This window comes from Cervus canadensis, chromosome 25, assembly GCF_019320065.1.
Source record: "Cervus canadensis isolate Bull #8, Minnesota chromosome 25, ASM1932006v1, whole genome shotgun sequence".
Lineage (NCBI taxonomy): Eukaryota > Metazoa > Chordata > Mammalia > Artiodactyla > Cervidae > Cervus > Cervus canadensis.
The window spans coordinates 52,583,089-52,600,925 of NC_057410.1; the positions used below are offsets into that span (position 1 = coordinate 52,583,089).

General features: G+C 35.8%; 1 protein-coding gene and 1 long non-coding RNA gene across 3 annotated transcripts in view; one reads left to right on the forward strand and one right to left on the reverse strand.

The window, feature by feature from the left end:
- LOC122427084 overlaps positions 1-8,143 on the forward strand; it is a 41,395-nt gene extending 33,252 nt beyond the window's left edge. Inside the window, exons 2-3 of the long non-coding RNA XR_006265352.1 lie at positions 7,300-7,386; positions 7,988-8,143. This is a non-coding gene — a long non-coding RNA (uncharacterized LOC122427084). The remainder of the gene's footprint in view (positions 1-7,299; positions 7,387-7,987) is intronic.
- A 165-nt stretch (positions 8,144-8,308) lies between these two features.
- RAB21 (RAB21, member RAS oncogene family) overlaps positions 8,309-17,837 on the reverse strand; it is a 30,602-nt gene continuing 21,073 nt past the window's right edge. Inside the window, exon 7 of one of the 2 annotated variants that reach the window (XM_043446278.1) lies at positions 8,309-15,303. In XM_043446278.1, coding sequence (XP_043302213.1) covers positions 15,161-15,303 — 143 coding nt within the window. In that variant the 3' untranslated portion in view covers positions 8,309-15,160. The remainder of the gene's footprint in view (positions 15,304-17,837) is intronic. The other variant, XM_043446279.1, reaches the window with a different exon arrangement.

Genomic DNA, 17,837 nt, shown 5'->3' on the forward strand with positions numbered 1-17,837 from the left:
CCAGACTCAAAAGTATACACAGTGTTTGATTCCATTCATATAAAATTCTAGAAAATTCAAACTAATCTGTTGCAAAGCAAGCATGTGAGGGAGAGGATTACAAAGATGCATAAGGGAACTTTGTTGGGGGTGATGGGTATATTCATTATCTATGTGATCACGGTTTCTAGGTCAAATGTGTCAAATTGCACACTTTAAATATGTATTTTTTTTGTCTATTATACTTCAACAAAGATAATTTTTTAAAACAGTATACATAATTCTGCCCCCTGGCTTTTTTTTTTCTCAAGTAATATACCCTGTTGATCTCAAGAAAATTAGAGATACCAAGGGAACATTTCATGCAAACATGGGCATGTTATGGACCTAACAGAAGCAGAAGATATTAAGAAGAGGTGGCAAGAATACAAAGAACTATACAAAAAATATCTTCATGACCCAGATAATCACGATGGTGTGATCACTCACCTAGAGCCAGACATCCTGGAATGTGAAGTCAAGTGGGCCTTAGAAGCATCACTACAAACAAAGCTAGTGTAGGTGATGATGGCATTTCAGCTGAGCTCTTTCAAATCCCAAAAGATGATGCAGTGAAAGTGCTGCACTCAATATGCCAGCAAATTTGGAAAACTCAATAGTGGCCACAGGACTGGAAAACATCATTTTTCATTCCAATCCCAAAGAAAGGCAATACCAAAGAATGCTCAAACTACTGCACTCATTTCACATGCTAGTAAAGTAATGCTCAAATTCTCCAAGCCAGGCTTCAACAGTACATCAACGTGAACTTCCAGATATTCAAGCTGGATTTAGTAAAGGCAGAGGATCCAGAGATCAAATTGCCAACATCTGTTGGATCATCAAAAAAGCAAAAGAGTTCCAGAAAAACACCTACTTCTGCTTTATGACAAAACTTTTGACTGTGTGGATCACAACAAACTGGAAAATTCTTAAAGAGATGGGAATACCAGACCACCTGACCCGCCTCTTGAGAAATCTATATGCAGGTCAGGAAGCAACAGTTAGAACTGGACATGGAACAACAGACTGGTTCCAAATAGGGAAAGGAGTACGTCAAGGTTGTATATTGTCACCCTGCTTATTTAACTTCTATGCAGAGTACATCATGAGAAACGCTGGGCTGAATCACAAGCTGGAATCAAGATTGCCGGAAGAAATATCAATAACCTCAGATATGCAAATGACACCACCCTTATGGCAGAAGGCAAAGAACTAAAGAGCCTCTTGATGAAAGTGAAAGAGGAGAGTGAAAAAGTTGGCTTAAAGCTCCACATTCAGAAAACTAAGATCATGGCATCTGGTCCCATCACTTCACAGCAAATAGATGGGGAAACGGTGGAAACAGTGACAAACTTTATTTTGGGGGGCTCTAAAATCACTGCAGACAGTGACTGCAGCCATGAAATTAAAAGACGCTTGCTCCTTGGAAGAAAAGCTATGACTAACCTAGGCAGCATGTTAAAAAGCAGACATTACTTTGCTGACAAAGGTCTGTCTAGTCAAAGCTATGGTTTTTCCAGTGGTCATGTGTGGATGTGAGAGTTGGACTATAAAGAAAGCTGAGCACCAAAGAATTGATGCTTTTGAACTGTGGTGTTGGAGAAGACTCTTGAGATCCAACCAGTCCGTCCTAAAGAAAATCAGTCCTGAATATTCATTGGAAGGACTGATGCTGAAGCTGAAACTGCAATACTTTGGCCACCTGATGTGAAGAACTGACTCATTTGAAAAGACCCTGATGCTGGGAAAGACTGAAGGCGGGAGGAGAAAGGGACGGCAGAGCATGAGATGGTTGGATGGAATCACCAACTCAATGGACATGAGTTTGAGTAAACTCCATGAGTTGGTGATGGACAGGGAGGCCTGGCGTCCTGCAGTCCATGGGGTCGCAAAGAGTCAGACATGACTGAGCGACTGAACTGAACTGATGCCCTGTTGATTGTTTCTTTTAAACACACAAAGCTTTCTAATTCTTTTTTCTAGCTAGCTACCCAGAATTATATTATATATAAGAACTATAATTGACTTTACAATTCCCCTATTGATGAAGATTTATAAATAATGCATTGGAAAATCTTGTACAAACTCATTTCCTTCATATACAAGCATATCTATAGGATATATTCCTAGACTAGGTCAAAAGGAAATGCCCTTACAATTCTGATTGCTACTCCCAAATTGATCAGTCAGTTTTCCATGGAGCAAACAGAAACCATTATAGATACTTAAAACAGGAAGGCACTTGTTATAGGGAATTTGGTGCTTACAAATTCAGTGGAAGGGCTGAAGGAGCAAGGTTGGGGAATCTAGGTTGAGTTTCCCAGGATTAATCCCACCTTGATACAAAACAAATTCACCAGGGGAGCTACTATCTCTGCGATCATACATAATTTTGCAACATTCAAAGACCTCCAGAAAATGGCCTTTGCCTCATTTCTCTTTTCAAATCATGCAGAGAACATTTAATTGAGAAAACCTAATTAGCTTCCAGAACCCTAGCTACACACACACAAAGAATCTGGGAAATGTATTTCTCTCTCAACTTCTCTGACTAGGCGGGCAAACTGGTGGTTGAGTGAGTATATCCATAAGGCACAGCACACCATCCTCAGTGGTTGTTTTAGTTTATACCTCTACCAGCAAAAATAATTGTTCCTCAATTCTAACCAATGATATCTAGGATACAAGCGTGTTTTAGAAACATTAAAAAGTCTTTCTTGTTCAAATAGGTTAAAAAATAGTTTCTTGATATAGTTTTATTTTGTATTTCTCTTAATAGTGAAGCTGAACTTTTTTTTTTTTTTCCAGTTTAAGTTGTTCATATCCTTTTCTGTGAAAACTCTGTTTACAGTTTGGACCTTTTTTCTTTTGGACTGTTGAATGCTTTCTTATTGAATTCTAGGAGTTCTTTATATATTAAGCAAAGCATGACATGATTTGCAGATATTTTCTCTACACCTGTCATTTTTCTTTACAGTGGGTTCTGCCATGAAGTATTTTTTTATATAGTGTATGATTTATCAGTTATAAATTTATAGTGAAAATCTATCTTTGTTGTTTCTGGATTTTATATCAAATTTAGAAAAGCCTTCACCACACTAAAATGTTTAAAAATTTTCCCCATGATTTCTTCAGGTACTTTAAACATTTCAGTTTTACATTTAAAGCTGGGTTTTATTTTGGTATGAGATATGAATCCAACTATTTATCCTCCAAATAGCTATCAGATGTCCTAGTATCTTTAATAAGTTAAACCATATTCTCCCCCACTGAAATGAAATGTCATCTTTGCCTTGTGCTAAATTACCCTATCTGGGTCTATTTTTTACCCTTCTATTCTGCTCTAAAGATCTGACCAGTCATATGTCAGTACCAAATTCTTCTAATTATTAGTGCTCTCTAGTTTAAAATTTTGTAAGACTAGTCTGCCTTTGTTGCTTTCTCAGAGTCTTCTTGGCTATTCTTGCTTCTTTTTCGTGGGAAGTCTGGAATCAGCTTTCTAGTTTTAGGAAATCCTGACAGTTTTATTGGGGTTGCATTAAGTTTATCGAATAATTTACAAATAACTGGCATGTATGTTAAGTCTTCCTATCCAAGAATACGATATGCCTTTTCAAGTACTTGAACTTTCTTTTCAGAAAAAACATGGTTTTCTTTTTGTAGTCTTGCATACTGTTTATTCCTAGGCACTTAAAAGGGGACTTTTCTTCAATTACATCTTTGAATAGCCTATTATTTGTGTAAATGAAAGCCTTTAGTTTCTGTGACTAATTCTATACCCAGTGACTATTAGTTTTAGGGTGCTCCTTTCAGGTGACTCTCTGAAGCCTTTTACTCTCTTCTATAAATTTACCTCCTCCTCCATTCTTAATGTCTCTGAATGCCCTCACATGTTACATAATTTTCCCCTAGATTTTTAAGTTCCTTGAGGACATGAATTATAGTAGTGCATTTTGTACACTTTTCAGAGCACCAGTAAAATCCTCTGCATAGAACGGTTTATGGCTGACTCTTTATTATGAAAACAAAAACATGAAGTGCCTGCTAAATTCTCAACCTGTCTCAGTGATGATTCACTCATATCTCTTTTTCCAGGTCTCATTCACAAATGAAACCAAAACTGATTTCCTTCTAAAAAGAAATTTAGCAGTTCTACCCATTCATAGCATCTAATTCCTTTCTCCTACTACAGTAACTTTTTAAGTAAAGTGTCACATATATATTTTGCAATAAAGTAGGCCTTTCAAAGCTTGTAAGATTTTGTCTTGGATTTACATATGAAATTGCTGGCAAAAAGTAAAAATTTTAGTCTCCATTTTGCTTAAACATCCTTGATAATATTCATTCATTGTCTATAACAGTTTTCCCAAAGGTATGTATGATTTCATGTAACAACTATACACACTAGGTATAACATGATGGGGGAAATGGCCATTAAAGCTTAACATCACATAGATCTAAACCAAAGATGTTTACATGCACAAAACAGAAGATTAAATTCCATATACAAGAAAATCAGTCTTCTTATAGTTAGAGATCTTATTAAAATATTTCCAAAGTACACCAGTTACCTGGATATCAGGAGAATAAATCAGTCATGTGTCCTTCTTTAAAATACCGCACAAAATCAGAATTTCACATGATAAAGCAAATGTTCCTTCCCCAGATCATTTTCAAATGTGGTTAAAAATTGTAACTTCCCAATTAAAATTTTCATTAGGTGAAGTAAAGTAGCAATAATTGTGTGATACAGTGAAATAAGATGAAAATTCCACAAAGTATAAACAAAAGGCAGCTTTTCTGGGGCAGGGGTGGGAGGGCATGACTTGTGGGATCTCAGGTCCTCCACCAGGGACTGAACCTGGGCACAGCAGTGAAAGCCCAGAATCCCAACCACTAGGTACTAGTGACCTCCCCAACTCCCCAGAAAGCAGGTCTGAAAACTGCCCAACCAAAAAACATACAAAGCAATTTCCATATGTTTAATATTTTAAGTAGCTCAAATGCCTGTTTTCATACCTATAGATAAAAATACACATCCAGGAAAGAAATATAAAATTAAGAATAAATAGGCATATATATATATATAAAACTGAATCACTTCACTCACTATACACCTGAAACTAACACCACATTGTAAATCAACTATACTTCAATAAATAAACTTTAAAAGAAACAAACAAAAAAAACACTGCCCAGCCAAAATGAATAAATATTTGTAGATTTTCCTCACAGGGACTTAAGATACTATCCCTCAGCTTAACTCTAAGGCTCTTCCTCATGATAAGGTTCTTTCACTTCTTCAGTAATTGATTCTTCCTTGTATTTTACAGTGGACAAATATCCCTTAGATCTTTTATTGACTGTATATATTTCACACTCCCAACTCCTAAAAACTGAGGCATAAATTTTCAAATGTGCTAGTATTCTAAGATTACTATCAAAGACCATTAAAGGCAGGCAACTGAGATTTGGAAATCTAACCAATGAGTTCATAAGACCAAGATATGAATCCTGACCACAACATTCAAATAATATAAGTGCAATTAGTTTTCATTATTTCTTATTTAGATAAATACAGGCAGACCTCAGAGATATTGCAGGTCCCACTCCAGACCATCAAAATAAAGCAAATATGGCAATAAAGTGAGTCATTTTTGATTTCCCAGTGCATATAAAACTTTTTACTCCATACTGTAGTCTATTAAGTGAGCAATAGCATTATGTCTAAAAAAAAGTACATAACAACTTTAAAATACACCAAAAATTGCCAATAGTAACAAAGATCACTGATCTCAAATCATTGTAACAAATATAATAATATTGAAAAAGCTTGAAATATGAATTACCAAAATGTGAAACAGACACAAAGTAAGCAAATGCTTTTAGAAAAATCATGCTGATAGACTTCCTCAACAACAGGGTCTCCGGGAACCTCCAATTTGTGAAAAAACAAAAAACTTTGTGCAATAAAGCAAAAGCTCACTAAAACAAGGTATGCCTGTAGATAAATGTCCATCTACAAGGCTAATCGGTGTAAATGACAACCTGAGGTTATGACTCAAATTTATTTTACCTTCTACCTCTTTTCCTGTTCATTCACTGTTTAATTCTCAGTTGGGGGCGGGGGGCGGGGGGCGTGGCTATCAGGTACATGCAAACTTTTCTTTTAGTATTTCTTGGTGTGTACATTAAAATAGCATAAAAATTCAGTTAATATAGTAAGTGTAGTGATCTGCTTTGAATATCCCGTTAAAATGTACTGAATTAATTATAAGTAACTGGCATGTGCATTTTTAACTGCAAAGTAACCAGGAAACAACAGCAGCTAAATCACCTTGAAATACTGAAGTTAGAAACATTAAAAAAAAATCCTTTTCTATTAGAAATTAAGAATTTGAGGATACTAACTTCCACCCAGTTTTTAATCTTAGGGCAAAAATGGTGAGACATGGTTAGAATTCTCTAGTTCAAGTGTTTCCAAAAGATAACAGGCAGTGTCATATCAGCTTCAGAAAGACCCTGCCATCACCACCAAAAAAAAAGAGAGAGCAAAGATGGTCAGGAAATTCAAGGACAGCATTAGCAGAACTTGTTGCATATGAAAAATTGAGAATTCATGGCAGAAATGCCAAGTGGCTGGAAGCTTCTCTGTAATTTAGTTATCATGGAGGAAGACTGTAATTGAGGGGCAGGGAAGAGCTGACTAAGGTATTAGTTAATCTTAGTAACTAAAGATCACAGAACTTATCTCAGTCTTCCCTAATAATATTAAAACTGACTTTAAATATTGTTAGTAGAAGTTATTATTAGGCGAGGGACATACTCAAATGTCTCTATTATTATTAAATGCAAGCTTTTTTTCCTTTAAAAAGAAAAAAAGCAGAGCTTAGAGCTCCTTCACTTCCTTTTTTAGCACTGCCACAAATATTCCGATTCTTTGATGGTATGTTTTTAAGTAGCTATTTTTGCCTTCTAATATTCTGAGTCACAAATCTTGCCAAATTTTATTTCTCTAATTAAACGCACCTATATTCCTAGATTCACTGTTCATAGGAAAAGACAAGTCACTTACTTACCAGATTGAATGAAGCTCTCGATCAACACAACTCTTGAACTTTAGCTTTTAGTTCTGCATTTAAGATAATTCCCCCTTCCCGCCCCCATGTATTAGAATATTTTGTTAAACCTTTCATAGATGAGAACTGCTCATGTATGGTGATTATTTTGTAAATAATTCTATATCCAGTTAATAATTCTTGAATTTTTTATTGCAAGAGGCACAGCTGTAGTTCCGGCAAAGCAGTGAGTCAAATGCTGAGGAACTAGACTGTCACATGGCAACCTCAAGGCAACACACTAAAGGTAAGTTCTCAGTAAACGAACAACGCTACACCTGGCAATCTTCAACAAAGTGCATCCTGGATTATGTCCTTAATAAATAGATTTCTTGGTCCACTACTGTTGACCGTAAGACCTTTGACGGGGAGGAACTACTAAATGCCACTTCTTCAGCTAAAGTGCATTTTCAGGTTTCATAATACCAACATGGGACTCAAAATGGGGAGGGAGGAGCTTATATTGCATAGTATTTGGATAAGAGGAATAACTTCGTTACCCAGGAGACAGCCAGAAGTCTCAAAGCCTCTTGTTCTTATGATAGTTTTTCCTTTACAGGCTTCTTACATTTTGAAGAGCTATCACTAGATTATTAAAAGTATTCATGTTTTGTGAATTAATGCCGATAAGAAGTTACTTCTTGATAACTGGTTCATGGAATAGTTTTTCTTAAAAACAAAAATCAATGATTTGACTTTGTTTTCTCCCCAAGAGGACCAAGAAGAGACATAGATAACTTTAATAATACACTGCAATATCAAAAATATTCTTAGAAGGCACTGGAAAGAGTATTAGGAAATCCTGGTATTCATTAAGGTGTCTTTCTGGCCTGTATCTTCAATTTCAGGAAGGAAAAAGGCAACCCATACTCCTCAATTGGAAAGTGCCTTTAGAAATAGACATTATGGAGTTCCCTGGTGGTCTGGTGGTTAAGAATCTGCCGGCCACTGTAGGGGACACAGGCTTGATCCCTGGCCCGGGAAGATCCCACATGCCACAGAACAACTAACACAGCTACTGAGCCACAACTGCTGAAGTCCACGCCCCCAGAGCCCGTGCTCCACCCCGAGAGAAGCCACTGCAACGAGCGGCCTGTGCACAGCTAGAGTACCACGCGCAGCAGTGAAGACCCAACGCAGCCAGAAGAAAAAATACACGTCACATCACATTACAGTCCCCAGAAGGGTTTACTGGCACTCAGGAATGGACTGTGTCCTGGATTACTATCTGATAACAAGGGAACAGCCGTCAAAGGAAAAGAAACAATTGCTTTTTTAAATACATTTTTAAGATTAAAGAAAAAAGCTGTGTAACAATCAAAAGACATGTTTCTTCAGTGCTACCACAAAATTTGGAAAAGTAATAAGGACTTGAGGACTTAATTGCCACTTAAGACTAGAAAACTTGTTATTCTATTTTAATCTGGCTAGAAAATGTACTGTTTGCCAAGACCCAAAATTCTGTTCAGCTTTACCGCAAATTCACTTATCATCTCCAACTACTGTCACTCTAATTACTGCACAAGTTTGACCAGTACCTATCTATGTGATCAAACAGAATGTGAACATGTGCTTGGTTGACCTCATACCCACAAATAAACCATTTATATCCTAGACTATGGGCAATGGTAATCAGTTCCCCATCTCCAAGCTCTAACTATAAAGAAAGTCTGGTTCCCCTGTGCATGCTCTGGGCACTCAATGAATGAATGAAATTGAGTCATGATGAACAGAGAACATATTTTAAATTTTTAAAAATACCATATGGAAACAACAAAATCATGTAAACTTGTGCTTAACTTGCTGTCTGAATTGTTTTCATTAAAAGTCAAATATGAATAAATCTGTTGTTCTGGAGCACACACATTTATGTCTCAGCACACATGCTTAGCTATAACCTTGACAGTGCAGAGAAGTACTCATAAAGTAATTGTTGGGGACATTACAATACTTTTCAAGCAGGAAAATATGCCAAAAATTACACTCGTATCAAGGACTTTGGACTTCCTCACCCCTTTTTCCTAGCCCTATTTCCAAAGGGGGCAAAACCAATAATTTATGGACTTCCCCAGAATGCTAGTTACCTCTTAAGCTTAATTTACAAAATGTACAACATCTTAAAAGTCAGGTACTTAACTTCTAGTTCAGGAACTGTCATCACTGATTTAACTTTCTTTTAAAAGGTATGATTCCGATTTGTTCTTGGAAAGTTGGTCCATTGATTGAGGGCAGAATTTGACATAGGGTAGAAATTGCTTTCGACTCAGCGACTAACACTTTCAGTCATGTCTAAATCTTTGAGACCCCATGGACTGTAGGAGAAGGGGGTGACAGAGAATGAGATGGTTGGATGGCATCACTAAGTCAATGGACAGGAGTTTCAGCCCACTCTGGGAGACAGCAAAGGGCAGGGAAGCCTGATGTACTGCAGTTTATGGCATCACAGAGTCACACACGACTTTACAACTCAACAAGAAATTGCTTTCAGGGAACTGAATATTTATAAAGACCAAAGATAAACTAAAACATTTATATATTAGATACAGACACATACCAAGTTGTTAACAAGTTACCGCTAAAGAGGGATGGTGGGGGAGGTGGAGACCTGAAGAAAGATTTTCATTTTTCATTCTGTATTAATGACACAAATTAACCAGGTTTTCAATTTTTGGTGGCACGAAGTCTTGTGTTATGTAATGCTCAAAGCTGTATAAATACTCACTTGTCCTCTTTTTCCTATCAACTATACCTTCCCCTTTTTCCTTCTTTCCTCAAATAAAAACTTATTCCGAATAAAGAAAAATCTGCTAAACTCCTGAATTTTATATATTAGTCAACAGTAGGCCAAAAGTAAAATACTTCAAATGAATTGTAGGCAGATGTCTAATTTCTTGATTCACATGCTTAAAAGAAACCCGGATTCTAAGTCAAGTCCTGCCTTGCATTTAAATTCTATGATTCTAATGGAATCCACCTAATTGGCCAGACTCCTCTGGGGAAGTTTTTTTTGTTTGTTTTTAGGCCATGTGGCATGTGGGATCCCAGTTCCCTGACTACACCAGTGACCTAAATGTGCTCCCTGCAATTGAGAGCGAGGAATCCTAATCATCAGACTGCCAGGGAAGTTTCTAGAGGTTTTATGGAGAGTCAGAAGTTATATAAAAAGGCAAAACACACCCAGAGAGATTTGGAAGAAAATGAAAATCTGTATATACTGTAATGTAAAATCTAGACATTTTGGTAGGAAAAAAAGCAAGTTGCAAAACATATGCATAGTAAGACACTACAATATGTAAAAATGCACAAAATTATATATTTCTACAGGTAAATATATATGTATGTAAATGCATAAAGAAAAGGTGACTGAAGAGTATACACTCTGAGGTACCCTAGTGGCACTTCTACAATATCTGTATTTTTAATTTTTTTCCTAGAATATAGTCATATGTAATTAAATACAAAATGAGGAACTTTTATACTTCTAGAAAGTACTTCATATGATGGTTTCCTTAAAATAGCTTGCTACCACCAAAGACTGTTGAGTTGTTTAGTCACTAAGTTGTGTCTGACTCCTTGTGACCTCATGGACTGCAGCAGGCTCCTCTGTCCATTGCATTTCCCATGCAAGAATACTGGAGTGGGTTGACATTTCCTTCTCAAGGGCATCTTCCTGACCCAGCAATCAAATCCACATCTCCTGCATTGGCAGGCGGATTCTTTACCACTGACCCCCAGAGAAACCCACCACTAAAGGTATAGTTTACCAAATACCACTGTTGTCTGTTTTTCATCATCATCATACTTTACCCCTGCTATCCCTCACCTTTCTCTCATTGCTCCACACAAGCTCAAATTTAAGGAAATCACATAAGCTGTTTCTTGAGTATTTGATAATGAAGAAATGATTCAGTCGCCAGGAAGTACCAAAATCAGAGAGAACTGATATTATGACAATAAAGATCATTTAAGTAGGTGTGCTCATCCTTTGGCTTTAATCCATTGCACTCGGAAATATGTGCATTATTTTGGAGGACCAGATGCTTTAAATAAGATTCTTTCTGGGTGTGCCATGCACCATGCCATGTTCATTACCTACTGCAGAAAAGATGCTGCAGTAGAAAGGTTAACACCCAGAAGCACATTCAGCTTCCTTAGAAGAGAGATTATATGTAAATCCCAGACAGCCCAAGCAGTGCTGAAGATCTGCCAAAGTGGCATTTGTTTAGAAGCAAAGCAGTCTGCTTAAAATTGCAAACGTTTAAGAGTATTTCTACATTTCTTCATTACATGTGATTAATACTAAAATACTTACATGTAGGAAAATTTGCTCAAAATTATAGTTTTCTTGAAAAGGGAAAAGCTATCAAAGTCAGACATATGGATAGCATGAATTTTAGCCCACAACACCAAATATATTATTAGTTTTAGTTGATAAAAAATTATAGAACAGCAGCTTACTAGAATCAATGACTATTATGAAATCAAGTAAATGTACAAATTCAATGAATCCCAGCTTTTAGTTATTAAAATCTAGGTAATGCAATTTATAATTTAGAAAAGAACACTTAAGGATCTATTTAGGTTCTCTTATCTTTAGAAATTATTGTAAGGTTCTTGCTGGTCATTACTATCTACCCCATTTTCCAGAAGATCTCAACATTTTAAATGGTTACAAATTAAGTATTCCCTCTTTGTTACACTGTATCTACTTTTTTTTGGTATCTACTTTAAAAAACACATCTTCTTTTAGATATAGAGATACTTTTAAAGTATCCACTTTAAAAAACTGTAATGGCAAACAGAAGTCAGAAGGTAAATGTCAAGTCAAAGGCATGGGTCAACCCCTCTAGAATGTAAGTTGTGTCGTCTGAAGATAACCTAAGATCAATGATCTAGACCCCTGGTAGCATCTGTAATACAGAAAACTGCAAATTATGGGTTAAAAGAAATAAGCAGTGTAACAACTCATTTTTAATGTTCTAAATATTTGGCACAATGCATAATTTGCCTTATTTAGAAACTATCTGTTAAAAGTACTATAATTTTTAAAATGATTTTAAAAATTGTAAGTTTGTAGAATTTCCTATCTACCTTTCATTCTACTTACTACCTTCCTTCTCTTTTTCTTAATAAAAATCTAATAATGAAATATTCTGCTTTTATTTTAATGCCAAATAAAAAGTAATTACTAATAACATACAAGCTAATATTTTTAAAAAGATTTTAATTTAGCTGTTACAGCCATAACATTTCATATGATAATGTGATGCTCTTTTCAGATTACTGTTTACCCCCAAATTGTGAAATGTGTATTTTTAAAAACAATAATCTTCCTCTATAATCACAATGCAAAACAAGCAGAATACCCATCGTCATTACAGAAACTATGATTGTATACTTTAAATATCTGGATGCCTTTTTAATGACTATCTTAAACCAACTTTAAACTTATATATACCAACAGTATACACTTATTAGTTGAAAAATACATTGGTTCTACCTACCTACTACTTTTAATACACATGATAATTTGTGTCTTCTTCCTAGTAGCACAATTATAAGGACAAGAACACAAAAGATGTATTAGGGAGGTAAAGCAAGTATCAGAAAAACTTTCTTAGCCTTGGTTTATTTTTTTTTTTATCTTTCCTTTGAATACACACGGCAACTGATTTGTCCTCTTTCACTACCCTTTCACTCTATTCCTACCTAAAACTTTTGAGCTTTGGAGCAAGGTCAGGTATACCATATTATCTATTGTTGCTACTGAATTAGTTTAAATTACAGGTGAAAAAAAGAATGAAATGCTTGATGTTAAGGAAGATACACAGAAACCAAGGAAGAGTAAAGAAAGAAACATAGAGTGGTTGTACCTCACCAATTACCTGGCAACTCTGGAGAAGAGGTTTCTATCTGGACTTTATATCATTAATATAGGGTCGAAAATCGAAGAGTCCAACTCTCCAATCATGACTTTTGATTTTACTTTTTAAAATAAACCTCAATTTCATCTCTAATTAGTTTTAAAAACATACTTCACTCCAATGGAGAAGAGCTTATATCCCACTACATCTATAGCCAAGACTTTCTCTATGGACAAAATAACCAGGAAGGCAAAAACGATTTGTCCCAATATCTGTACTCAGAATTCCCCCTGCCTCCCTCCAGGAAACCAAGAAACTACACAGAGTACGATCATCCCATAAAAGAGGACAACTTTAGCTTATCTTCCAGGCAACTCTTTACACCCCACCCTCCCTCAACACACACAACAGAGAAGCCATGTGTTGAGTGTGACAGAGATTAATAATTAAAGAGGGTAAAAATGCAGACTTATAGAATACTTAATACTAAGTTAAAATTGCAATATCATAACATCAAGATGGCAATTCATTCAACTTTAATCCATTTGGGAAAGTTACTTTTTTAGTAACTATAACTTCTTTATATTCTTTTAAGTGTTCAAGCTAATAACTTTATTGTATAACTACTGCTTCTTATAAGAAGTAAATCCAGGGACCATTTCATTTTATCTTAGACATAACATTTACTAGTTTTCCAAGCATGACAGAAATGGAAAAATATATATATTAGAACAAGAACAATTTATGTTAATTTACACAATTTGTGTTCTTCCTGTGCCTGATTCTATTAAAATTAACAAATTTAGGTTTAGTCTTATGCTTAAGGAAAAAAAAACCTAGTGAGACTAATTTACAAAGTATACAAGAATATAATTTTATAATAAATCTTTCCAGTGTTTGCTATAACTGCATTACATGAAATGTTTCCCTTCAAAGAAATTCAGAAGGATAGCGCTTACAAAATGAAACAAAACTTTCTGTGTTTATCTCTGGCAAGCAATGAACAAATACGATTTGCTCAGGAAGGATCTAGAAGCGCTGCCTCGGGAGCAGAAACCACCACTAACATGCTGCTGTGTAAAAGTCTTAGTGAGCGGCTACTATCTGGGGCTTCTTCCTCTCTTCTCATACCAGTGAATCCATTTCATATAAAGCCTAAGAGAAAACTAAAGCTTCGCAGAAGTGAAACTCAGCATGCTCTTCAAATACTTCTAAGGTAACCATTCTAAAGCAAAAACGGCAGAAGTCATCTCTTTTATCCCCGCCCCACAAAAAACCCCGCAAACCCCACAAAAGAACAAAACAACCCAAAACCCAAAGGCAAATGCTGTTGCTCAATGATCAGATGGATTTAGAGGCGAAAAACAGGACAACAGCAATAATTCAAGTAAAGTATATGAGAAACTTGAAACACACCACTTTCAAATTAAGACAGAAGTGAAGGGGAGCTATGACCTTTATATCAGAGTCAAAAAGCTTAGGCATTATCACCAAATGTTAATTCACTTTACAGTCATCAATGAGACTACTGTATATATTTTTGCACCTTGCACTTGTAAAAGCAGATAAAATATTTAATATGTAATTTACATTGTATTTTACCAGCTCAGCATACAGGATGTATATAGAGTATATCAAAGTGTAGTAGACAGTTAGGGGCCTGTGCAAACCCTGCAAAAATAGTACTTCAGGTATCTGCTAATTAAAAAAAAAAAAAAAAGACAGAAGAAGAAAACAAAAGACAGTTTGCTCTTTAGAAGGGATACAGTTCAAACTACCACAAAATACAAAGGACTGCAAAAATGTATACCATTCCAACAACATATATAAGTTATTAAATAAAGATCTGATTTAAAAGAATATAAATGAAGCCTTTAAGTAGGTCTTTTCTACATGCATATTATTTCTTATTAAAGAAAAAAATATGTAAAAAGGCCATTGGTAATTGCTTTGTTAACATTTGTAGAAAATGCCAATTCTCTGGTCACAAACTCCACTAAGTTTAGCACTTAAGGTCTCTGCAGTTATAAACGTAATTTAAAATACTGTTAATTCTGTAACTCCATCGGTAAAATAATGTGACTTGGAATATGGCAGTCTTCATGTTGAGGGCAATGATCCACAGTTTGTTTTTTTTACTTTCTTAGGGGTGAACAGTTATCCAGAAGAACAGCACCCTCCGCCAACGCTCTGGGCTTGAGGTTCATCATCAATAATCTGTACACCTCGCCTTGCAGCTCCCGGCTGACTGGAACCATTGCCTTTTGCCCTCTCATCCACTTGTGCTGTCTCTATCATTCCTAAGAGGGGGAGAAAGCAGACATCATTTAGGACCACAATCTGAGTCTTGTGTTTCTCTAATGTCAGTTTACCATCATGAGAGCAGATTTTGAACCAACAAGGCAACTAATTAATAGCAAAGAGTATTTGTCCACAGTGACATCACCAGAGAAAACAAGTTTTTGATCTGAACAAATGACTGTATACAAGTGTCATCCTTAAGATTTTCCAAATATACTTAGAAGTATGTCAGTTCAATTCAGTTCAGCCGCCTAGTCGTGTCTGACTCTTTGCAACCCCATGGACTGCAGCACACCAGGCCTCCCTGTCCATCACCAACTCCCAGAGTTTACTCAAACTCACATCCCTTGAGTTGGTGATGCCATCCAACCATCTCATCCTCTGTCGTCCCCTCTTCCCACCTTCAAAATATGTCAAAGAAGGTCAAATTGTTCCAAGTACAAGCAATATTTAGGGTACAAGATTATTCTTCAAGTAATGTAAAACTTTTAAGCAAGTACATTTGAAAGAACCAAAGAGATTAGGATGAAGGAGGAAGAAGAAAGCTGGAGGACTCACACTATCTGGTTTAAAGATACAATAGAAAGTTGCTCTAATGATGACAATGAGATACTGGTGAAAGAAGAAATACAGAGATCAACAAAACAGGTCCAGAAACAGACTCCCATACATATGGTCACTTGATTTTTAACACATGTGCCAAGTTTACTGAATGAACACAGAACCATCTTTTTAAGAAACAGTACTAGAACTGGACATTTACACGTAAAAAATGAAAGTTCAATCTGTATCTCCCACCATATGTGAACATTAGTAAGAAATTAATTTCAGACCTAAATGTAAAACAAAATGTTTAGAAGAAAACATAGGAGGAGGGGCTTCCCTGGTGGCTCACTGGTAAAGAAGTAGATCCCAATGCAGGAGATCAATCCTTGATCCAGGAGGATCCCACAAGACTCAGAGCGACTAAGCCCATGCAGCGCAACTACTGAGCCTGTGCTCCACAGAGCCTGCGGGCCCTGAGCCAGCGCTCCCAGCAGGGAGGGCCACTGCCGTGGGAGGCCTGCAGACCACAGCCGGAGAGTAGCCCCCGCTCTCCGCAACTGAAGAAAAGCCCAAACAGCAGCGAAGACCCAGCATGGCCAAAAATAAATTAACTGATTTTTTCTTAAATAGGAGGAAATCTCTGTAGAAGAAAATCTTTATGACTTTTGAGTTAGCAAAGATTTCTCATGTAAGACACACAAAAAATGACTCATCAAGAAAAACTGATAAATCAGACCTCATTAAAATTTAGATCTTTTGCTCTCTGAGAGACAGTTAAGAAAAATGAGAATATAAGACACACACTAGGAGTAAACAGTTGCAAAACACATATCTGAAAAGATGAGCAAAGAAAAGAGAGTCTTCAGAACAGAATAAGGGTTCTAAACTTGGGTCCAGAGACTCATTTTGAACAATGGTTTCCAAATTGAGGTATATGGGACAATTCACTGAGATGAAATTAGAAAAGAGTTTCCCCCAACCTTTCAAAATTTCTATTTTTTTAAATATATGTTTTACAATATACAAAATACATAAGCACTTGTACATGTTCTATAATTTTAAATTAACATATGGAGAACACTCAATCTTTTTATATAAAGATGTGATATATAACATTTACAAGCCACTGATCTAGAACCTCAGTACTCAAAGTATGGTCTAAGGACTAGTGTCATTAACCCTTGGGTGTCTGTTAGAAAACAGAAGTTCAGGCCTATACAAGACCCACTTTATTAAATTACAATTTTAACAAGATCTCCTAGTGACTGATACGTGCAGCAGTGGTTCTCAAAATTCAGTATAAATCAGAATCATAAGGAGGGATGATTAAAACACAGATTCAGGGAACCACCACCTGGAATTTCAATTCAGTAGGTTTGGGGTAATGCCCAAGAACCTGCACTTCTAACACATTCTCAATGATGCTAATGCTGCTGATGAGGGGACTACATATAGAGAAGTACTCTCCCAGGTGAACTACAAATGAACTTCAGGTTTACATAAAACTTATATTTACTCCAAAGTTTGTGTATATGTACATTTTTCTAGAGAGAAAACCATTATTTCATCATGTTCTCCAAAGAGTTTGTAATTTCAAGGACAATATCATCTCAACCCATTATTCTACAGACTAGAGTTTTCCTAAGTATGTATGTGTTCTATTGGTGATATGAGAAATGACTTTCAGGTTGTATATGATAAACGTTTTCCTTTCTCTTTTTTTAATATGAAAAAGCACAAACATACATAAAAGAAAAACATAATGAAAATCAATATGTCTATCACACACTTTCATCCATACTTGGCAATCATCGCTACCATTATTTTTAAATAAAATTTATGTGCCAGACACATAAATTTCATTCATAAATTATGATTTCTAAAGGTAAAAACTTTCAAAAAATAAAATTTATTTTTAGGCATAACCACAATACCATAATCATGCCTAACAAAATTCACAATATTTCTTAAGATCATCTATATCCAG